This window comes from Mustela erminea, chromosome 7, assembly GCF_009829155.1.
Source record: "Mustela erminea isolate mMusErm1 chromosome 7, mMusErm1.Pri, whole genome shotgun sequence".
NCBI classification, from domain to species: Eukaryota; Metazoa; Chordata; class Mammalia; order Carnivora; family Mustelidae; genus Mustela; species Mustela erminea.
In genome coordinates this window covers 128545953-128569008 of record NC_045620.1, presented here as the reverse complement: position 1 = coordinate 128569008, position 23056 = coordinate 128545953, and the positions used below count along the sequence as shown (strand labels likewise).

General features: G+C 47.0%; 2 protein-coding genes across 4 annotated transcripts in view; one reads left to right on the top strand and one right to left on the bottom strand.

Moving 5' to 3' along the window:
• The first annotated feature begins 4344 nt into the window (after positions 1-4344).
• The window catches only part of KCNS3 (potassium voltage-gated channel modifier subfamily S member 3), a 38355-nt gene continuing 19643 nt past the window's right edge, over positions 4345-23056 (top strand). Inside the window, exon 1 of one of the 3 annotated variants that reach the window (XM_032353244.1) lies at positions 4345-4546. The gene's annotated coding sequence lies outside the window, so the exon portion shown is untranslated. Of the gene's footprint in view, positions 4547-5130; positions 5315-21836; positions 22279-23056 lie in introns of those variants that run through there. The other 2 variants (XM_032353242.1, XM_032353245.1) reach the window with 2 other exon arrangements.
• LOC116596417 (10 kDa heat shock protein, mitochondrial-like) lies at positions 13542-22250 on the bottom strand. The gene is made up of 2 exons (XM_032353716.1): positions 22092-22250; positions 13542-13847 (listed from the first exon to the last, which is right to left on the bottom strand). Exons 1-2 carry the CDS (start codon positions 22248-22250, stop codon positions 13542-13544), a joined length of 465 nt encoding a protein of 154 aa, XP_032209607.1.

The window sequence follows — 23056 nt, the reverse complement described above, 5'->3', positions numbered from 1 at the left end:
AGTAGGATGATCAGAGTCCTGGTTTGTCTGGACTGAGGAGGTTCCAGAGATACTGGACTTCTGTTTTTTTTGTTTTGTTTTGTTTGTTTGTTTGTTTGTTTGTTTTGCAAGTAAGACAATTCTAGGAAAACCAGGAAGAGTTGGTCACCATCCAGGTAACCATTGGGGATATTTTTACTGAAGAAATAGAAGAGAAAAGATCACAGGGTTGTGCCTGGCTGTCTCTACTATGGAGAAACTTTTCACTCTTCTAGTTGGAAATAAAGGCTAGACCCTATGTTCTTTCACAGGTATGCAGGATTATTAAAATAGGTGCAGAACTCCCCAAGAGGAGAAAAACCATGAGGTTGGCCCATTCAGTATTTGGTCCCTCTGAGTTTGTTTTCCTGTACTCTCCCTGAAGTCTGAAGACCTTAGTTCATCCATCTATCCATCCACCTACCCACCCAACTACCTATCCGTCCGTCCATCCATCCATCTATCCATCCAGCCATTCATCCGTCATCTTTTTTTTTTTTTTTTATTCTTAGAGTAGTCACTGAGCATCTGTAATGCACCAGGCTCTGAAAATACTGAGATGAATAATGCCACATAGTGCTTGCCCTCAAGGAGCCCACAGTTAATAAAAAAGACTCAGTCTACACAGGTGACCATATTGTAAGAGCATAACTGTAACTAGGGTCTGTATGAAGTATGATGGAGCCCAGTAGAAGGAATAACTAAATATGATTTCTGAAAGCTTCAAAGAATAGGTGATAATGATATTGCAGGTAGGGCTGGCATTTGCCAGGTAGGGAAGGGGGCCTTGTAGAAACATGGTGCAGGCAGGGCCAAGGTTCAGAAAGCACACAATAAACACAATGGAAAAATGGACCTAATGTGTCAGACTGCAAGGTAAGAGGGGACGGTGTGTGTCAGTGTGGGGGAGGGTTGTGGAATGAATGAGGCGGGGAGAAAAGTGGGAAGAGCTGGAAATATGAGTGAAGAGGTAAGTTTCAGCCAGATTGTGAGCCCTCTGGGAGTCCATCCCTTGGAGTATTTTCATGGCCTGACCTCTCAGACACAGCCCTTACTACGCTGAAGTAGATTATTATGAGTACTGAGACATGGAACGTAGTATGTGCTTGCCCAAAGTCTTCTTGACTATGACACAGGTGTTCTATGGAATTCATCTTGGGAAATGCTCAAGAGTCCTCAGAGGACATCTCCAAGACCTGAGGAGAGGATTCCTTTGTGCCTGGAGACTTAAGACATATTCTGTTACAGAGGCTTTTTTTTTTTTAATTGAATAATTTATAAATGTTGTCCTTTTATCTGGGTAGCTGTAAGGCTTTTAGAACTGGCAAACACCTTGGGGATCATCTTGTCCAAACCCAAATAGAAATCCAGAGAGGAGATATCTGTGAGCTGATCAGAGAGAATTCAAGTCTTTGGACTTGAAGACCACAAGTATTTAAGGCACTTTCTTTATTTTTGCTTTATGTTTTAAAAAAAATTTTATTTATTTATTTATTTAAGAGCCAGAGCGTGCACACCTGTGCATCATGGGGGAGGGGCAGAGGGAGAGGGGGAGAGAGAATCTCAAGACTCTGCAATGAGCACAGAGCCCAACCAGGGGCTCAATCTCATGACCTTGAGATCATGACCTGAGCTGAAATCAAGAGTCCTAAGTTCATCCGAATGAGCCACCCAGACACCCCCAAGGTACTCTGAATATAAAAATAATATAACAGGGCATTTAAAGTAAACATACACATAATTTTGTGAAAGAACAGAGATCATCGTAGCAATAATCTGGAATAAAAGAATTCTAGCTAAGTAATCAGATTCGATCTTGACCTGCCTGGCATCCAAGCAGAGACTGAGGTGATGGTTCATATGTTTTCTCTTTACCTATGGAAGAAATAAAATATTTCAGTTCCCATTGGGAGCACACAGAGCCGAGCAGCCCTATGATGGAGGCTATGGTAAATCACTTCACAAACATGCAGACCCTATTGAAGGTCCTAGAAATTCAGCCTTCAAGGAGCTCACTGTCTTTTTGAAGATAAACAGTGAAAATCCAGTATGTAGGTGCTACGTAAGTAAGAAGCAAAAGGCATGAGGGAGAATGAGAGAGAGGTTCAGAGCCCTGGGCAGGAGAGGGGGTTTTCCAGAGGGTAGTGATTAAGAACAGAATGGTGTCCTAAGGGAAAGGGAATTGGTTGAGCAAAGAAAGGCTTCTGGTTGGGAAGGATAGTCCAAGCAGAGGGAGACCACTGTGAGTGCAGGGAGACGTGAAAAAGTCTGGCACTTCAGGAACTGCAAATGTTCCAAGGGCTCCCACTGGCTGGTGTGACATTCAGGCGGCTGTTTAATGAGAAGCCAGTAAGAGGAACAAATGTTAGCCACCATTACTAATACTCCCTCACTCACCATCTTCCTGTCAGAGATGAGAACACCTTCATTTTCACACGAAGACCTTTTACCATTTAAAAAACAAATTAATACCCCCGCTTCCTCCAGCAATGACACACAGCTGGGTTTAGGGTCAGGGACAGGTTTGGGAGGGGAGAGGAGCAGGAGAACGTGGACCTGTGGGTAAGTGGGCAAGAGAGGAAGAACTTACCAAAGGAGTGTCCAGAGCAAGGGGAATATGGAAGCCTGGAAGACAGGCTTTCCTGGGCCCACATTTGCTTGGCCTATCTCCACTGACTCTAGGGGTCCTCTGCAAACATGGAGGGGTGGGTACTACTGTCAGCTGACGATCAACCCCTTATAGGTTAATGCATGGCTTGCACAGATGCTTTTCTATGTACATAGTTAATGAAAAGGGGACGGGCCATATCATGTGGCATAAAGACATTCTGATGGGGTAGGAAGGCGGCAGTTAAATCGACCAGAGCAGGCACTGCGGCAATGAAGACTGATTTCAAAGGAAGAGGCCCTAGGAACAGGGGGCGAGAACATGGCCGTGTGTGTGTGTGTGTGTGTGTGTGTGTGCGCGCGCGCGCGTGCGTGTGTGTGTGTGTGTGTGTGTATGAATCCATTTACTTTGCCTGGCTCAACCTTGGTACACTGTCAGGGATGAACTTTTGGGGAAACAGACATGCACTTTATGACCCACACAATGCTTTCCTGTGTATTAATTCCATTTGCTTCATAGGATTGCCCTCTAAGGGAGGAACTTTTCTTACCGAAGAAGAAACATTGAACCACTAGGTGACTTGCTCACAGGGCTTCCCCTGAGTCCAGCATGATGAGAAGCCCAGTCTGTTTCTTAAGTCTGTGCCCCTTCTACACCCTGTCCCCTATGCGCACAGTGGAGGCCTGTCCATTCTGTCCCAGCTTTCACAGATGCTGCGTGGAGGTCCTTTCTGACCTCCACCGTGGGTGCCTCCCTCCAGTTCGCAGGTACCGTCCAGACCTGTGAGAAGGCCCTGGTTCCCTGGCTTTTCTGCACTGCAGATAGGCTCTGCAGCGCATGGAGATTCTGAACATCTCTTATTCTCAAGTAAACAATGCTGTACTTTTCAGATAACTTAGTGATTTAAAATGATTAAATAGCAAACTGCTGGGAGAGATTCGGAAGCATTTTTCTCAGGTGTTGACAAAATATAAGCATATTTTTAGAATAATTTTAGATCTTAGGCTAAAGATGCTGATTGTATATGCAAATTACCTTCTTCAGAGGCTTGCGAACAGCAGTGTAGACAAAAGCTTTGGCTTCTCCTCAGGACAGGCTTCGGGGAGCCAAAGAACAATGGAATTAGGGACAGGGGCCCCCAAACATCTGTTCCTCAGCCACCTGCCTCCCCACCTTGCCTTCCATGAGCCAAATGAAAGTGCTGGTGTCCGAGGGAACACTGAGTTGGGCTTAAGCCTCTCCTGTGCCGTTCCTGCTTGCCACTACTTTCTCCTCCAGCCAAAACTCTCTGTAAGCTGCAGGTTTCACCCTTAGCCTACAAGATACCCTGAACATTGCTCCCCTTTCTCTGATTCCTATTGTGGGTTTGATCAAACAAAAACAATGAGAAACTCCAGACACCCCCGGGTACTTGGATGAGGTCAGAAAAAGTGTCTTTCATCTTTTCCATGCATCTCTTCGCCCCTGCCCCCTCCTTAATGCCGGCTCAGGGCCTGGAACTTAACTCTGTGTGGTCTCGCTAGGTGCTTGTCTGAGGCCAGTGGTCAGCAGGAGCTGGCTTGGGGGCAGTAGCCCCATTGCGTGATGTGGGGGCGGGAACACCGGGCGCCTATAGCTTGGAGCAGCTGGCTCGGAGGAATTATTGCAAGTCTGCACAACTTAAAAATCTGCAGTTTGGGGGCGGGAGGGGGAGCGCGGGGGTGGGTCCCCGAGCGTCCCATTTCTCCTCCCGGCGGTTCACTGAGTTCTTGCTCACTGCAGAGGGGCCGACCATGCCTTCCGGACCGCAGGCCGTCCTCGCTGAGGCCCCGTTCGTTCCTCAACCTCGGGCTGAAGGCACCTCCCTGTGACCTCCTCTTCCATCCTTCAGGAAGGAGAACCGGCTTGTCGCCGTTTCGCTCAGTGCATGTGACTTGCTAGGTAAGTCGAGGAACAGAGCAAGAAACAGTCTTGCTCTGCGCAGTGCCCGAGTATTCGGGCAGCCGGGCTGGTGGTAAACAGGCTGGACCGGGGCGACTGTTTCTTCCTTCGCACTTTGTTTTAAAACAAGTTGGGGCCTCGATACTTCCTAGGAGAATCCTGGCAAATTTGCACAGTGTCGCTTGGGGCCGCGACTTTCGGGAGGCTGTTGCCGGTGCCGCGGGGGGCCGCGGAGGAGACGGTCTGCCTCCCGCCGAATCGCGGGCTCCAGCCCGAAGGGCGCGCAGGTGGGAGGCAGCCGGCGCGCTCCTGCTCCCGCCGGGACAGGGCACGCGGCTCCGGGGGTGACTCTGCCCTCGGGTCTCGGCGGGGGCACGCGCCCCGCCAGGGCGCCAGTCTGTCCTTCCGTGTGTCCGTGAGTCGCACGGCCCGAGCCCGGTAACCTGCAGCAGACCTCGGCGGAGCGCCTGGCCCTCGGCCCGGGGAGCGCAGGCGGGGGCCAGAAGCTAGGCGGCGGGCGAAGCGGGACCAATGGGGCGGTGGCCGAGCAGCCGGCCCCGCCCCGTCCCGCCCCGCCCCGCCCTATCCGCGGCTCTCGGGAGCCGCGCTCCGGCCGGGCGGGACCGACGGACAGACCCAGGCGGGCCACCCGGCTCTCCTCGCCGCCGCCGCGGCGGGCGCCGGGCCGCGCGGCGAGGCCTGATTCCTGCAGCGCGGGCGGGCGGCGTCGCCAAGCGGAGCGAGCCTGAGGCACCGGGACTCCTGCAGGTACCTGCTCGTGTCCCCTCCTCCGCGCGCACTCCGGCGACTTCTCCGTGCGACCCCGCAACTTTGGCCACATTTTGCTGCCCCTGCATTCCCGTGGCTCGGGTCACGAGTGCACGGCCGCGCAGGTCTAGGACCGCAGGGGACTTGGCATTCTGCTGAGCGCCTGCCTCGCGGCGCCCCCTCATCCTCCGGTTCCCGGAGCCCGCCGTCGCTGGAGTCCTCAAGACCCGCCTGTTGCGCGAGCTGCGGCCGGCGGCGCGGTGGCCGGGCCCCTCGGAAGGCCGCAGCCGGGGTCGCTAGGATCCGCTGTTGGGCGTGGGGTGGGTAGTCGCGGGGTGGGGGACTCACTGGAGGCGGGAGAGTCGGGGAGCCGGGGAGAGGCGGCACTTCGCGGAGGGCATCCCTGGGGCGTTTCCTTAGCCGGGAAGCCTTTCCTTCTCTTCCTCGAGAGGAGGCGCTTTCCTGGCGAATGTAAGTGCTTCCCCGGCCGCCTGCTCCGCCTTCTTCCCCGTCATTCCTCCCCTCCCCTTTGCCCTGCAGCGGGGCCGGGCGCCCCGCGACCGTCGCAGGGCACAGCGCACCCCCGGCCCGGGGGCTGGTGCCGCGCTGTGCCCACGGGCCGGCTGCGCGCTCCGGCTGCGGGCGGCTTGGGGCTTGCAGGGCCGCCCGCCGGCTCCCCGCCTTTGCCTCGGGGGTGGGGTGGGGGTGTCGGGAACGTCCCCTTCCCGCGCCCCTCTGAGGGGGTGGCTGCCGGACCACCCGAGGTGAATGGGCTGGGGAGCGAGCCAGACCTTGCCACGGCGGCCGCGGCCCGCCAGGCTGGGCTCCTTTCGCATTGCAGGGCTCTGGCTCCCCCCAACCCCTCCTTCCCCGCTCTGTCTCTCCCCGTCTCTTTTGGGAAAGGAGCACCTTTGGCGTCCTTGGTGTGTCACCCGCATCTCGGCTGGGGAGACGCAGCCGGTGGTCTAACTCCGGCAGCCCGCAGCGGCGGTGATGGGCGGCAAAGATTCCCCTCCAGCCGCCGGGATAACCGCGGGGCTCTGGTTCGATGTCTGAGCGTGAGCGGGTGAAGCGGGGTCGTGCCTGGGCATAGAGAGCGGACTTGCCAATCGTCCCGCTCTTGGATTTTTTTTTTTTTTTTTTTTTTTTTTTTTACTTTGTCTTTCCCTCTGAAGAGCAGGGCAGGTGAGGAAAACCTGATCAGAAACCTTCCCCTCCATCTTCCTTGTATTTGTTTAAGTGATTTGCATAACCATTTGCTTAGTACTGTATACATTGCCCCCCCCGCCCCCCTTTAGACTACTTGCAAATACCTGCCTAGGTAAACAGGAAGCCAGCATTTTTCCTGAGCACCTGCCCCCACACAGTTCAGGCTGAAGGAGGGTGGCGTTGATAGTGTGGTTGAACTTGGTGTAACATTTCGGTTTCACTCCTCACTTGGGTTGTAGAGTCCGTGGGGCGGTTGATTGAATCAGTTTGCGTTTACAGCCGGCTTTCCCGGGCTAGGCCCCGGGCTCTGTCCTGGGGATACACAGTACAAAATGAAGTTTCTACTCCGTCTAGTCCGGCCCTTCTTTTTCCTTTTTTCACCAGATTCCTTCCTTGTGTTCTAACATTAAATCTGTCTTTTCACAACTAGGGATTGTCAATATTGGGGTAGGGAGGAGAAGATGAGGTGCTTACAAACTCTGAATCCAAAGCACGTTGTGAAAATTCTAAGAAGATCTGTGGAATCTGTTTTAATTCACTTTTGTGTCTGAGCCATTTTTTGCCTGGAAAATCAGCCTGAATAAGCCCATTCATCAATGCAGCAAAGCTAAGCTTTTATGGGTCAAGTGTATAAAAGCAATTGGGGGGTGTATGTGCAAGCCGTCTTTGCTTTGTTGAGACATATTACAGTATTAAAAATCCGATGCTCGGATGCTTGGGCTTGCCAGCAAAGCACCAGCTAAGTATTTTTCCTTCTTCCTTATTATTATTATCATTGTCATTCTTATTTTTAAGAAAGATGGGGAACAGTGGGGACTCCAGACACTTCCTCTGTCTTAAGTGAATTTCGCCCTTCATGTCAATCCTTTGCGGACTCTGTGTCCTTCTGTTCTACCCAAGCAAGATCTCAATCTACCCTGTGTCTGGCATTTGGGGTTGGAATGTGCGCAGCTTTGAGAGAGCAGACAGGCACTACAGGGTTTTCCTACTCCTCCTCTTTTTTTTTTTTTTTTTAATAGAGATCATTTATTGGCTGAATACCATATGCCAGCCACTCTGCTGGGCACTTTTCCAGACATTATCTCATTTAATGTTCAGAACCACCCCATGAGGAAATGAGGCTTTCCTTCTTCATCACAGTGTTTCTAGGGGAGCCAGCAGTAGATGGAACCCCTCTAGGTACATTCTGAGTCCCATGGGAGACCAAAAGGGTGGGCCTGGGCTTTGGGGTCCCACTGGCAGGCAAGGGCCACTATGCAGGGTAGCTGGAGGCAGAGCCGAAGGTGGGTATCATTACTGGCCTGGCTTATCAGGTTTCAGGAAGGCAGATTCTCCGGAGTGCCCCTTGTGTGACATACCCACAAGGACCTGGGTTCCAGCCCTGACTTCAATCTCTTCATGGATCCTTGACCTAAGTCACTTTTCTTCTCTGAGTCATAGTCTGTTCAGTGACGAGAATCTGGATGTCTCCTATGTGTTCTTACCCTATACTAGGCACTGTGCTAAAAGCTCTGGATGTCATGACTCATTTCATCCTGATGATGGCCTTTGGAGGTGCGGGGTCTATTACCACCCTATTTTATCTTTAAAAATTTATTTATTTATTTATTTATATTGAGGTATTCTTGACATACAATATTATATTAGTTCCAGAATATACAATATACAGCGATTCGATAATAACATACATTACACAGTGCTCGCCAGGGTAAGTGTAGCAATCATCAGCCTATTTAGATGAGAAAAAAAGAGAACAACTGGATGACTTATGCAAAGTCATACAGTTAGGACTATATGGAGCCAGGATCTATGCCTGGCAGTCCAGCTACACAGCTACTATGGGATTCTGCCCTCCTTGGTTATCTGGACAGCCCCAACACTAACCTATGCTTTGTAGAACTCAGGTGGGGTTTGTTGATTAGTGAGCGGTAGACGTGGCTTGCCATTACCAAGGGGCTTTTTAGTCTCCATCTCATCCTTAGAAGGAACCTTGACAATGGCACTGGAGAAGCGTTCTTTTTGCTTTTGCCAAAAATGTCGTCTTTCCAATGTAATTGGGAAAAAAGAAGACAGACCATAAAGATCATGGGCTAGGTGAACATGGCTGTGTCCGGAGAAAGTGCTCGTTATCAATGAGGAATCCAGAACAGTGGGAGATCAGTTTGTACTGAGTCAAATTTATCAAAAATGCCAACTAGTAACTAGCCTGCAAGAATTTGTTGTGTGGGTGTGATGTGCCCAGTACTGAGACACCAAGGGCAGGCGGACTGTAAGAACATGTGTTCTCTGAGCCTGAGCGCACAGTGGACCTGGACACTCGAGATGAACAGGCACTAGGCAGGTCAACACAAGACGCTAAATATTTGCATCCTGATAACAGTGACAAACTGTCGTATTTGTAGAGCCTGCTACAGTTTGCAGAAACTCCCACAGGGTTACCTCGTTTCAGTTTAGTAACGGAGGGTAATATGCCCGGGGCGGGGTGGGGTTTTGCAAGCCCCTATTGCAGATGAGGAAAGCAAGGCAAAGTGAGCCTCTTGGACTTGGCCAGAGCCAGGGGTCTTCCGACTCCAAAGCCATCATCTGTCATCCTCACAAGGAACGTGGAAGATGTGGAAGGTCCTGGGAGGAGGCAGCGTTTGAACTTCATTCCGAAGCTGGCTTTTGGTCCCTGCTCTTGGCTAGTCAGGGGGAGCAGGGGAGGAGAAGAAAATCTTTGCTGCTGTTGTCTTATTTTTGCATTCAGGGGTCTGGTATGTGAGACGTGGAGAGAAACCCCCATTATGATGAATTCCATAAAAATGTTGAGAAGGGGCAATCAAATGTAGAATGTGGTTTAGAAAAATTTCCATCCCTGGCTTCCTTTATCATTTTTCTTTCTCTTTTATCATTTCTTTGTGGGCAGGAGGGTCTTGCTGTCTTTGGAACCCTGCAGAGGCTTGCCCCACGGTTTGCTTGGAGTAGATACCCTTTAAAATGATCTTTAATTGCACAAGTGTTGAATGATAATGGCCCAACATCTGCTTTTAGCTAATAATGTTACAGATAAGCAGTTAATGTTGACAGCAGCTGGCTTCAGTGTGCTTGCTGAGGTCCCCCGTGAATGAAACCCTCCTGCTCATCAGCCCGAGAAGATCAACTGAGCTCATCTGAGCCGCCAGCAGATGCTTATCAATGTTGACTTAATGATTAACTTACGCAGTCATATATACCCTCTTTACAGTTACAAATACAACCCTCTTTCCATTTATAAAAATACACATATATCTTCTTTACATTTACATTACTTCATTCTGTAAGCACTGGAGTACTTACCTGGCATTACGGACTGTTAGATGCTGGGTATTCCGCGGTAAAGGAAACAGGCACGGAGGGAGTGGGCAGCTATTGGGGAGACAGACATTAAACAAAGACGTGCAAACATTTAAGTAGGGCCAGGTGCTTCAAAGAACTTCCTGGGGGGAGAGGAACAAGGCTGGGGAGGGCACTAGGTTAGATGGGGGGACCCAGGAAGACCTTTCTGAGAAAGGGACTTTCCATTCTGAGGGATGCACGGATGTTTATCCAGTGGAAAGTGGGAGAAGGAGGATCTTAGGACGCAGAAGGAGTGTGAGGGTTTGAAGGCAAGGACGCGTACGGAGACTTGGAGGAACTTCTGGAGAGCTGGGGTGGGGGGCTGGGAGGGGGCCAGAGAGGAGGGCCAGGGCAGATCATGCTGCACCCTTCACACCAGCTTAAGGACATTAGGGTTTATTTTGGGGGCTGTGGGAAGGAGCTTGTGGATTTGTAGGGGCTGGGGAGTATTAGGAGCCAATTTACATTTCTGCAGGATGGCCCACGAAGACAGGGAAGAACAGATTGGAGAGGCTCAGGCATGGCAATTTGGAGCCTTCTTACCTGGGGGATTAGAGAGAGGGGGCCAGATCGGACCGAGTGGAAACCAATGGGAGCTGAGGAAGTAGAGGCCACACTTGTACAGAACCCTTTCGGTTCTGAAAGGGATCAGAGAGGGTGTGAGGATCCGCCCGTGTGTGTGGAGCCCACACAGAGCTGAGGTCAGGGAGCTGAGCCCAGTCAACATGTCCACATCTCTGTGCTTGGAGTCCTACGGCGCTAGAGCTTCTAGAACAGAAGACATTGGAATCTTGGCTCTGGTTTTGTCTCTAACTGGTGGGGAAATTTGAGTTTATCTCTTGTTCTTCTCTGTTTTTGTTTTTGTTCTTATTTTCCTCACAGCCTGTTGACTGTATGATTTAAAAAAAAAACAAACAGGTAATCTGTCTATGAATATTTTTTCTTTATAGTATCATTCACGTGTGTTAATTTGGATCATTTTTGTAAATTGAACTAGGAGAGTTATGAGTGGGTATGTGGAACATTTGTGGTGAGATTCTAAGCATTTGCTCTTTGATGATTCCCAATACGTTGCTTTCAAATTGCCTTAAATGGAGAGACAGGAGTGATAAGCCTGGTGGTGTGGAGCCCCGTGAAGCTATGTGGGGGTGAGGCCTGGTGGAGAGCCCTGGGCGCGGCTAAGCCAACTTTCTGCGTCTCAGTGGAGTCCTTCCTTAACCTGCCCTTCCTTATCCCATGAAACTTCCTCTTTCTCCATAGATATGGTATAAAAAGATGCAAGAGAGGTGCCTCTGGTCTGTCACCTGGGGACCCACGTTCAGCAGAGTATAATGGTCTTTGTTGTTGTCTCTGTCACTATCTCTTTCTCACTCAAATAAATGAATAAAATCTTCTTTTTAAAATATTTTATTTATTTGTGACAGAAAGAGATAGCGAGAGAAGAAACACGAGCCGGGGAAGCAGCAGGCAGAGGGAGAAGCAGGCTCCTGAGCAGGGAGCCGGCTATGGGGCTTGATCGCAGGACGCTGGGATCATGACCTGAGCCGAAGACAGACGCTTAACGACTGAGCTACACAGGCGCCCCTAAATAAATAAAATCTTAAAAAAAAAAAATAAAAAGGAAAAGGAATCTCTTTGCAGCTGTGTGGAATGAGAAGGTAGATAGGACCAGAGGACTTAAAGTTACTCCAAAGATCATTTAAGACATTTGCTATTTCCTGAAGACTTCTTTCAGGAATGCGGACTTCTATCCTGGCTAATAATTATTGTGGTGAGATAAAACATGCCAGTAGACTAAATGTGGCGCTTGAATATGTCCACATTTTTTTTTAAACTTTCATTCTTTTATGGACTAGTCTGGCTTTCTCGATACAAGCCAAGGTGAATCCCAGAGTATTTCCTAGCATTTACTTTAAGGTAAAGAATTTCATTGGCCAGAGGGATGAGAAAACTTGGCAGCTAAAGACTCGTGGTTGGTAGGTTTGGATTGAGAGGAGGAGCCTGGGTTCTGGCAAAAAGTTAGGTCAGCACTCTTGTCTTAGTGGTCAGGAAATCAGACCTCCTGGGCAGGGCTTTTCCCGTGGGTTTTTAAGATCCCGGTTTTCTAAATGTGGTTCCTTCATGAAGCTGCTGACATCAAACCTCCTTCTCCCCTCCTCCTCTTGGTGATTAGACATCCCCTGGTCATGATTTAGCTCTGAAACTATTTCAGGGTTGAACCTTCTCTGTCTCCTGGCTAAAAGAATAAATGAAAAGTGTCATTAAATGGCAGTGTCCTTCTGTCTGTCTGTCTATCTATCTTTAAAAAAAGGATTTACTTATTTATTTTAGAGAGAAAGAAAGCATGAGCAGAAAGAGGGAGAGAATTGCCTTAAATGGAGTTACAGGAGTCTCTCAGGAGAGGGAGAGAGACTATCCAGCAAACTTCCTGCTGAGTGTGGAGCCAGCACGGGGCTCTATCTCAGGACCCTGAGATCATGACCTGAGCTGAAATCAAAAGTCAGACGATCAACTGACTGGGCCACCCAGGTGCCCCCCTATCTACCATCGTTGTCAAAGAGTAAAAAAGTATCTATGTCTCTTATCATCTCCTTAAATCACATTTCTATAGGGTAGGCTCTCTGCATATGCAAAAATGGGAATCTCATGGACATTCATACTATGCCTGAGAACTTCACCTTTTATGCAGTTTCCCCAGACTTTTTGACCTAATTTGAAAGCAGATGTCACTGTGGTACATCTTGGTAGTTTTCTCCCCGAGTTTTCTCCCAGCGCCCCCCAGACTTAAAATGCAGGCACTGGAGAGCATTTTGCCTTCTCATCTGTGTCCTTTCAATGGGGCTTTGAAACAAAGAGGACAGGATCTGTAATGTGGCCCTCAACTCTAATGGGTTTGCTTTTAGCTGTTTTCGACCAGTCACTCCTGTTAGCCACATCATTTAAAAGCACACAAGCAAGCCCTGTTTAAGTCAGGGTCAGCAGCTCAGAAATAAATCCCACTGAGGCATTATTAGATACTGGGGTTAGGTTTTAGAATACATGCAAATGCAGAGGTATGTCATAGGAGTGGGAAGCTAGAAGGAACTTTGTGGAACTCCAGGATTGTGTGGTGTTGAAGGGAGATGGAGTTGTCTCTGTTGGAAACAGGGCCTGGATCCCCATGCCATGCACACAGACATACACCCTCCAGGGGACAGAGGTGGTGCGGGCTGCTTTGCTGATTGCATAGACATAGACCAACCACAAAGATGTACCAATTGCATATAAAGTTTCAGTTTGACAAGAGGCAAGGAGTTTGGCAGTTAAATGGTACTGATAGTTGCATATTAGGAATACATTCGATACCACTGAACCATACCCTTAAAAATGGCAAAGATGGTCAATTTTATGTCACATGTATTTTATCACAATAACAAAATTAAAAAAAAAAGAATTTGAGATTCCTTTTTTTGGTCTCAGATTCTTTCCATGCTTAAAAATTATTGAGAACTCCCCCCCTCCAAAGCTCCTGTTAATGGGGGTTATATCTATCAATATGTTTTTTCGGATACCATCAGTTTACTATAAAAGAGAGACAGAGAAATTATTTACATGGCGGAAGATTTCACAACTTCAGTTACAAAATGGGAACTTCATGTGAATAGCATTACAATAATAATGTGTTTCAGTCTATGTGCTTTCTGAGAATGTCACGGTCTCTAAACAGGAAGTAATCCTTGTTATCTAGAACTACTTTGGTGCCTCCATATTTTGGCAGAAGAAATTTATCCCCAACTTTCATGCTAACTGGCTGAATCCCTCCACACTTTCCTTTAGAGCCAGAACCAACAGCTACTATTGTCACATACCATGCTTTTTCCCGAGGCTTTTCTGGAAGCATAATGTGTCCTTTTGTTACAGTTTTGGCTGCACTCCTTTCAACCAAAACTCGGTCCAAGAGGGGAGGAAACTTCCTAAACTCCTGTCCTGCCTGTGACTCCAGCCAGGGCAGTACATACTCTCATCTACCAATATGTATATATTAGAAATTAAAATAGTTACATCTTAAGGGCACCTGCCTTGTTCCATTGGCAGAGCACATGACTCTTGATCTCGGGGTTGTAAATCTTAATCTTGACCATATTGGGTGTAAAGATTACTTAAAAAAAAAAAGATAAAATCTTAAAATAGTTACATTTTAAAGTGTTAATTATTAATTCATTTAAAGTCACAATAATATTCTCATTGCATGTTTTAACATAAATGGCCTATTTTTATGAAAAATAACTATCTTCAAAACAAAAACAATGCATTAGCAGGGAGCCTGCTTCCTTCTCTCTCTCTCTCTGCCTGCCTCTCTGCCTACTTGTGATCTCTGTCAAAAAAAAAAAAAAAATTCAAGGGTGGCATTGTTTTATGTTTTTAGAAATGTATTTATTGTCTGGTTTAATAGAAGGCAGTGGGATTCTTAGACTTGCCTCTTTCTTTAGTCTATGATCTCACACGTCATATGCTCCCTGGAAAACTCCACCGGACACTTGTGAGAGAAGGAAAGTAAACAGGAAAATATCTTAGTTGATTAGGAAAACAGTTTTGGTCTTCTGGGCACTTTAAAGGGTCTTAAGAGTCCCAGGGGTCTCCTGACCACATTTTGAGAACTGTAAAATAAATCTGCAGCCATGTTAATTTTTTGTTATAATCTATGTTTAGCTCTTTTCATCAAATGTTATCTGAACTTGAACTTCAGCATTTCAATGTATTGTTTTATCTGTGATTTCAAATGAAAGGACTATGTAGCTTCTGGGAAAAAAAAAATACCATATTTTTTCCCCCTGAGTTTTTGTAACAAACAAGCAACAAAAAAATTTTGTTTGTACCATCCTGTTGTTAACTTTTTCAGAAGCTACCAGATTGGTCTAGTGTGTAACTATTTAGAATTTCCCTTGCTAAACTAACTTGAGTAGGAAACGCAAGACATGGAAAATTTTGAGTGTGAGAATCAGGTAAAGAAAGCCATGCTTTCCTCCAGGGTACACAAAGTTTGCTTTTATCAAGCGTGCATTCCTGTTTACTGTGGAGTGTGTCCCAAGGTGGTGCCCAGAGCTCTCTCCTGGGGCTTGATCTTGAACTTCACTCTTGGGAAGATACTTCGGGCTTCAGAGACTCTCCTTTTTCTCCCTCCCGCTCTACCCCACCCCCGTCTCCCTCCGTTGGAAAACTTCGAAACTCCAAGAGGAGGGTGCACTTAGGAAATGACTTGGACAAACAGAGGTGAGAGATTTCATGTTAATAAGTCAAATTGAAAGCTTTTTGGCTGGCCTTGTCTTGGGGGGAATCTCATTATTTTATAATTTTTTTTATTTCATGTTGATGAAGTATGGAATTAGTCACAGCAGATAGTTCTGGGAAAAATGTTAAAAAAAAAAAAATTCCTCCCAGGGTGGCTTCTAGGAGCAGGATGAGGATGATTGTGAAACATAAAACCTTTTTCTCCTACCTTCCAAATAACAGATTAGGAGCTGTATGAACGATCGTATTTATTGCACTGCATCTTTAAAATGTTAAATGAAACTTTTTTTTTTTTTTTTTAATCCCATGAAATAGCTACTGGGGCAGCTTGCTAGAGCAGTAGACATTAGGTTTCTTGAGTTCCTTGCCAACATACTGAGGATTTATGATTTGGCAAAAGTACTCTTACTTCTAGTAGCAGTAAGTGCTTTTCTTCAATCCTTTGGAAAGGTCATAATGTGTTGGGTGCTCCCATTGGGTAGAGAGAAGCAATCGCTCGTGAGGCATCTTCATCCCAGTGTCCTGGAGCCCCCTGGGGAGGCCTGTATGTGAGGGCAGCTCCCAAGTGGCCTTCTTTGCTCCATTTTGAGCGGGAAAATCTTTGTCTTTTACCCTTAAGTAGATCATTCATTTAGTCATACTTCCACCCAAATCCCCCACTTGTCGGCCGTGTGTCAGACACTGATATCACTTTGTATCCGTGAGGTTGCCTGGGTGGCTCAGTCGGCTGAGCGCCAGGTCACGAGCTCTGGGTCTTGAGATGGAGCCCTGCATTGGGCTTAAGCTGGGTGTAGAGTCTGCTTAAGGTTCTCTCTCTCCCTCCTCCCTGCTCCCCCCCACCCAAAAAAAGAAATTGAGTGGAAGCACCAAGGAGACATGCCTACTTTTTTGTTCCTATTTGCATCAGTTTTGTGTGTGTCTGTACCTGTGTGTGTGTGTGTGTGTGTGTGTGTATGTGCTCACGTGTGGTACGTCAAAGGGATGTGTCCTGAGAGAGGTGATCTTTGAGCTGATTTCTTGAAGACAAAAGTCGAATTAACTGGAAAAGAAAGGAACAGAAGGAACAGCTTCAAGGAGGTTTGGGAAGGAGAGTGCACTGTGGTTTGGGGATGGGGCTGAGGCAGAGGGTTTTGGAGTGGACTGGTGGATGTCGAGGCTAGAGAGGTGGGCAGGATGTTCTTGCTGCCTCCCCTGTGTGCCGAACCGTTCTGAACCCCACGCTAAAGAGCCGGATCGTGATGGTGCCTGCCTGTCTGGGGTGATCTGCAATTAGAGAAGTTCATCCAGTCATTATTATTTTCCGCTGAGCATTAAGGACATAAAGATTAAGAAAAAATAGGTCCTGCCTTTGTGGGACTCATAGCGTGGTGGTGGAGGCTTCCAGGAAATTGTTCTACTGCAGTTCAGCAGGTTAGACACTCGATGGAGGCAATGGAGGCAGGCAGTGGTCGTTGAGGGCCTGGGTTTGGGGCAGGGAGAGTCCTTGGGTCAAGACTTGGTTCTGAAGACTACGATAAAGAATATGAGTCTCCAAGGGCATTCGGAGCAGACAAATGAGTGAGAAGTCAAAGATGCTTTGGGAGAATCTCAGGTAATTCTTTACAGTTCTAGAGTTTCAGTTGCTTGTGGAAAGTGAGGCTAGTGGATGAGGAATGGCCTCAGCTAACATTTAATTGAGCATTTACTTACACTAAGCACAGAGAGCTTTATTTTTATAATGTCATTTTTAAACTTCATGACCGCTCTAATGTGGCATGTGATAGTATCCATGGTTTACAAATGGAAAAAAAAAAAACAACAAAATAAAAAAAAAACAAAACAAAAAACCTGAACTCAAAGAACTTAAGTAATCGCCCAAGGCCTCACAGCTAGCGGGTGGTGAAGCTGGGACTCTCGCCAGCACTCTGGGGCCAGAGTTTATCCTGCAGGCAAAGGCAGCTATCAGAGGACCTGGAGACTGCGCATTATGGAAGGTAGCTGGAACTTGGGGTGGGGAATGACTCTGAAGGTGGCGGATGGAGATGGGTCTCAGGCAGGGAAGACAATGAGCGGTGTTTTGTAATAAACCATGGAAAAATACCAAGTACCTGAATTAAATCAGGCAGGAAGGACAAGGGAAGGAAAGAAATCTGAGAAATGTTTGGGACTAGAGGATGAAAGGAAAATGTGGACACATTTATTTCAAGGTCCCGGTGGGACATTCAAGTGGACATGTCCAGCAGGCTGTTGTAAGAGTCTGAGATGGAGAGGGGACATCAGGGCTGGAGATACACACCCAGCCTCCGAGCGCAATGAAATTCCCAGGGCGAGGAGCAGAAGGACAGGAGAAACCCAAGGGGTTGCAGTGACAGGCATTGGAGATTATCTCCCGCATACAGATTTTTGTGATTTGGCTCACAAGAGCAAAACATTAAAACCAGTGATTGTCAACATTTAGAAAATTGGGAAAGTTCACATAAAAATAAGATCTGTGGGGGCGCCTGGGTGGCTCAGTGGGTTAAAGCCTCTGCCTTCAGCTCGGGTCATGATCTCAGGGTCCTGGGATCGAGCCCCACATCGGGCTCTCTGTTCAGCGGGGAGCCTTCTTCCTCCTCTCTCTCTGCCTGCCTCTCTGCCTACTTGTGATCTGTCAAATAAATAAATAAAATCTTAAAAAAAAAATAAGATCTGTGGGTGTTCTTGACAAGTGGGGCGATCCGATCCCCTGATATACCCAAATAAGGGCCAGCAGTCCCCTTTTGGCAGGGCTGGTGCTCTCCAGCTTGTCACAGCAGCCAGACGTCCCCTTTTTTTCATTTCAGTCACCTGCATGGCCCCCAAAAGGTATTTTATTTTGTGACACCCTCCCCCCCACCCCGGCCCCCAGATTTAAGGTTTGGGAAGACAAAGCAGAGTTTCGCAGGAAACCAGGAGTGAGAGAGTAGTCAGAGAGGTGACATCAGTGACCCTCAGGGGCTGGGAGGAGGGCAGTGACAAATGCCTTGGGCAGGTTAAGTCACGCGCAGATGGCGCAGATGAGAAGCGTGCTTTGGGTTTGGTCATCTAGAGGTGCCCTTAGCAAAAATGCTTATTGGGGTGTTAGGGCAAGAATTGCACAAGAAGAAGGAAGGGCGAATCTAAAAAGTGATTTTAAGAAGCTGTGCTGCAGAGAGAGTTGGGGTTGGGAGAGTTTGTTTTGTTACTTTTTAATATGAGACTGACTTGATCGGACCGTATAAGGATGCATGAGATACAAAATAGTACTTTCTTTGTCCCCGACTCACATTTCGTAACTACAAGGAATCCAGTCTCAGGTTTGGTTGTTCTTATTAAAACAGCGTGCTCCAGGGGCCAGAATGGAGTGAGGTTTCTTGCACGTGTGTGAGGCAGCCCTGCCGAGTTCAGGTCTCCCCAGCATCAGGTGCCTTCTTGCTGGTTTGAACAACAGAGCCTGCAAATGGGCGACGGTACATTTCAACAGCAGCAGGTCGAGTGGAGCAGGGCCCGTGTGGTGACTTACTCCCCGCATTTACCCCTGGGTTGTGCACTGCCTGTTTCCTTATATCGCTCAGCCGGTGGGATCTGTGTGATGATCTCATATGCTAGCGTCACCTCTATTTCAAGCTCCAAGACTGGGCCTTTTCCTGGTTGGATGCCACGTACCAATTTTTCCATTTACTTTTTTGTATTTGTCTTATGACATGATTTGGTCTAATAACTTAGTGTGTGTGAGAGAGAGAGAGAGAGAGAGAGAGAATTTGTCTGTCTTGTCTTTTTTAACTTTATTTTTTCAGTATTCTAAGTTTCATGGTTTATGCACCACACGCAGTGCTCCATACGTGCCCTCCATAATACCCACACGCAGTGCTCCATACGTGCCCTCCATAATACCCACTAGCAGGCTCACCCAACCCGCCACCCTCCACCCTTTCAAAACCCTCAGTTTGTTTCTCAGGGTCCACAGTCTCTCATGATTCACCTCCCCTTCCAATTTCCCCCAACTCCCTTCTCCTCTCTAAGTCCCCATGTCCTCCATGCTTTTTGTTATGCTCCACAAATAAGTGAAACCATAGGATAATTGACTCTCTTTGCTTGACTTATTTCACTCAGCATAATCTCTTCCAGTCCTGTCCATGTTGCTACAAAAGTTGGGTATTCGTCCTTTCTGATGGAGGCATAATACTCCACAGTGTATATGGACCACGTCTTCCTTATCCATTTGTCCGTTGAAGGGCATCCTGGTTCTTTCCACAGTTTGGCAACTGTGGCCATTGCTGCTATGAGCATTGGGGTGCACGTGGCCCTTATTTTCACTACATCTGTGTCTTTGGGGGAAATATCCAGTAGTGCAATTGCAGGGTCATAGGATATCTCTATTGTCTGTCTTGTCTTTGATGAAAACTCTTTATTAAGAAAAAAAAAAAAAGCAGCAGCTGATAAATAAGCTAGCTTTCTACTGGGATGACCACAATTTCACAGGCACATTTACTGTGATTTTTCTTTTTTCCCAGAAATACAGTGGGCAGGGAGAGACTTTAAAATTCTACCTGGAATGGAAGCAGCCAGCAGCCAAGCTATATAACAAAAGTCACCTAGCTAATTAATGCAACAACTAACTTTTAAGAACCTACTGGGTGTCAGACAAGGTTGTAGGCACTTGGGATACGGATACGGTGGAGCTGTCGTCTGAGTGGGGAAATAATAAATATGATAAAGAAATAAAGTACATGTCTTGAAGTATATTTTAAGGAGTGATAAATGCTTAGGAGAAAAAATAGAGCAAGGAGTGGGCGGATGGGAGTTTCACTAGGGGGCATTTTAGATAGGGTAGCAAGAAAGGCTTCATTTGGAAGATATCAATTGAGTCCAGGCCTGAAGAGAGAGGGGGAAGCAAGCCATGCAATCCCTTATGGATAGGGCATTCCAGGCACTGGGATCAGCCAGTGCAAAGGCCCTGAGGCAGGAATGATGAAGGAATAACAGGGACACCAGTATGCTGGCTGGGAATGAAAGAAAGAGGGGAAGGAGATGAAAACAGACAAATAACATGGGAGAAGGGGAGTTTTGCTTTGAGGAAGATGGAAGACATTGAAGAGTGAAAAAGAATGAGTGACATGGTATGAGTTACATTTTAACAGGATCTCTAGCTAATGGATTCTTTTCTTTTCTTTTCTTTTTAAATATTTATTTATTTATTTATTTGGCAAAGACAGAGAGAGAACATAAGCAGGGGGAGCGGGAAAGGGAGAGGCAGGCTTCCTGCGGAGCAGGGAGCCTGATGTGGGCCTGGATCCCAGGATCCTGGGATCATGACCTGAGCTGAAGACACCTGCTTAACTACTAAGCCACCCAGCCACGCTAGCTAATGGACCCTTAACCCTTTTTGTGCCATGGACTCCTTTGGTAGTCTGGGGGAGCCTATGGACCACTTTTCAGAACAGGGTCCTTAAATTAAAAAAACAAAAACGAAACAAACAAACAAAAATAACCCCAAGAGTCACAAAATATAAAGGAATCCAACTGTATGGAAATACAGTGTTATCAAAATATTTTAAACCTACTTATGATTTAGTGATGAATGTGCTTCTATATCAACTCCTTAAGGATAATCTAGCAGTAGGTCTGTAACTATCATGATTTCAAGGAAGTAATGAATTTATGTGATTATTTTCTGAGACCTGGAACAAGTGTGCTATGATATGAGATTACCTGGAATTTCTGAAGGGGTGAAGTCACTGGTCCTGCTGTTTACTGCCCTGGGCCACTGCCTGCATTTTTAATGGGAGGAATAACTAAATTTTAGTTAGAGATTAGCAAAAATTAAATTTTTACCCCCGTATTTGAATTCAAGGACCTCCTGAATTCTCTCTACTGAGCCCTGCTTTCCTTTCCTTTTTTTTTTTTTCCAGTTATGTTATGTTAGTCACCGAACAGTACATCATTAGTTTTTGATGTAGTATTCCATGATTCATTGTTTGCATATGACACCCAGCGAGCCCTGCTTTCCTGTGCTGTTCGGGGGAGGTGAAGAGAGAAGTGGGGTAAATTCTTGAGATGTTGCCTACGCTTCTGGCCTTGCCTCTGTCTGCGCTTCATAGACACTGCTGGGATTCACTGTCATCCTAGGTCAGCAGTGCCTGGTGGATTGTTGTACCCAAAACCAGCCTCTAATTTTCCAGATGTTCTGGAAACGGCCATAACTCTGAGAGGTTTCGTTTTGTTTTTTAAAGATTATTTATTTATTTATTTGACAGAGATCACAAATAGGCAGAGAGGCAGGCAGAGAGAGAGAGAGAGGGGGAAGCAGGCTCCCTGCTGAGCAGAGAACCCGATGTAGGACTCGATCCCAGGGCCCTGGGATCATGACCTGAGCTGAAAGCAGAGGCTTTAACCCACTGAGCCACCCAGGCACCCCACTGAGAGTTTTTTTTTTTTTTTTTTTTAACATCTGCCTGATTATTTCCTTGTGGTTAAGTAGTTCAGGAGACCTGAGACCTGAGTCACAGTCCTTGTTTCAGTAGATTCTTGGTATGGCCACCTGCAATCTGTTCTCCTTTCCTAAATCTGTCACTCACTCACCCTGGTTATCCCTGGCTCACAGAGGTGTGGGCTAGTACAGGTAGGATTCTTTATATTCTACACGAATATCTCTAGGTCACAGGGCTCCATTAGCCAGACTCAACTATTTTCTGATCTCTGTGCATACTACAAGCTTTCTCGCCCCCGTGGCTTTGTGTGGGTTCCTTCCTCTCCTGGGAGAACGACCTTCTTACTCTTACTGTTTTCTTTACTTGTCCATGTCTGACCCAACCTTCAAGCCTCAGCTTAAATGCCACCTGTTCCTGGAGTCGTGCCTCCTTCTTGATCCCAGAGGTATCCCTTACCTCCTGTGAATTTCCACAGCACCTCGGTACCTCTCCTCAGGGTACCTGACATCTTCTGGCTCATACTGCAATTATTTATTTACCCGTGTACCCTCCTCTACCATTTCTAACCAACTGTAAGCTCTGAGGGTAGGAGCCACGTTATCTTCTGTTCTCTGTAGTTGCCGGGACAGTGCCTGCCCCAGAGCAGACGTGCATGAGCAGCAGAAGCGTATGATTCTACAGATGCCAAAGGAGACCATCGCGGAAGATCCTACCTCACCCATATCTGTATGTTCACTTAGTGTCTAGCCTGTTCCGCCTTCCCCTCCCCAGGTACTGACCAAGTCGGCTTTTTTTTTTTTTTTAAGATTTTATTTATTTATTTGACAGACAGAGATCACAAGTAGGCAGAGGCAGGCAGAGAGAGAGAGAAGCAGGCTCCCTGCTGAGCAGAGAGCCCGATGTGGGACTCTATCCCAGGACCCTGAGATCATGACCTGAGCTGAAGGCAGCGGCTTAATCCACTGAGCCACCCAGGCGCCCCCAAGTCTGCTTTTGATCTTTTATTTTTTCCAAAAAAACACGACTATTTACTTATTATTTTATTTTGATTTGTTATTTATTTATTTTTTAAAGATTTTATTTATTTATTTGAGAGAGAGAGAGAGAGAGAGAGCACAAGCAGGGAGCATCAGGCAGAGGGAGAAGCAGACTCCCTGCTGAGCAGGGAGCCCGACATGGGGCTCGATCCCAGGATGCTGGGATCATGATCTGAGCCAAAGGCAGACACTTAACGGACTGAGCCCCCCAGGCGCCCCGAAACAACTATTTACATAAGTGATCCATCATACTTGCAAAGAAAGTCACACAGCATTGAGAGGTACAGAGTAGAAAGCAAAAGTCACTGAATTCTAGCATCCAGGGTGAAATGCATTTAACACTGTAGTGTATATTCTTAGAGATTATTTTTTCCCTTTGTAAAGTTAGACCTCTTTTATAAATATCAGATCTTGCCATATGTTGTACTATAATTATTTTGTCTTTGTACTTAACATATTGTGGTGAC

Excerpts from the sequence above, each read along its gene's own strand:
- LOC116596417 (XM_032353716.1), bottom strand. The coding sequence starts at position 22,250 with ATGGTCTCCTTTGGCATCTGTAGAATCATACGCTTCTGCTGCTCATGC. Across the intron at positions 13,848-22,091 it reads TGGTAGAGGAGGGTACACGG|GCAGGACAGGAGTTTAGGAA; the intron begins GTAAATAAATAA and ends CTGGAGTCACAG.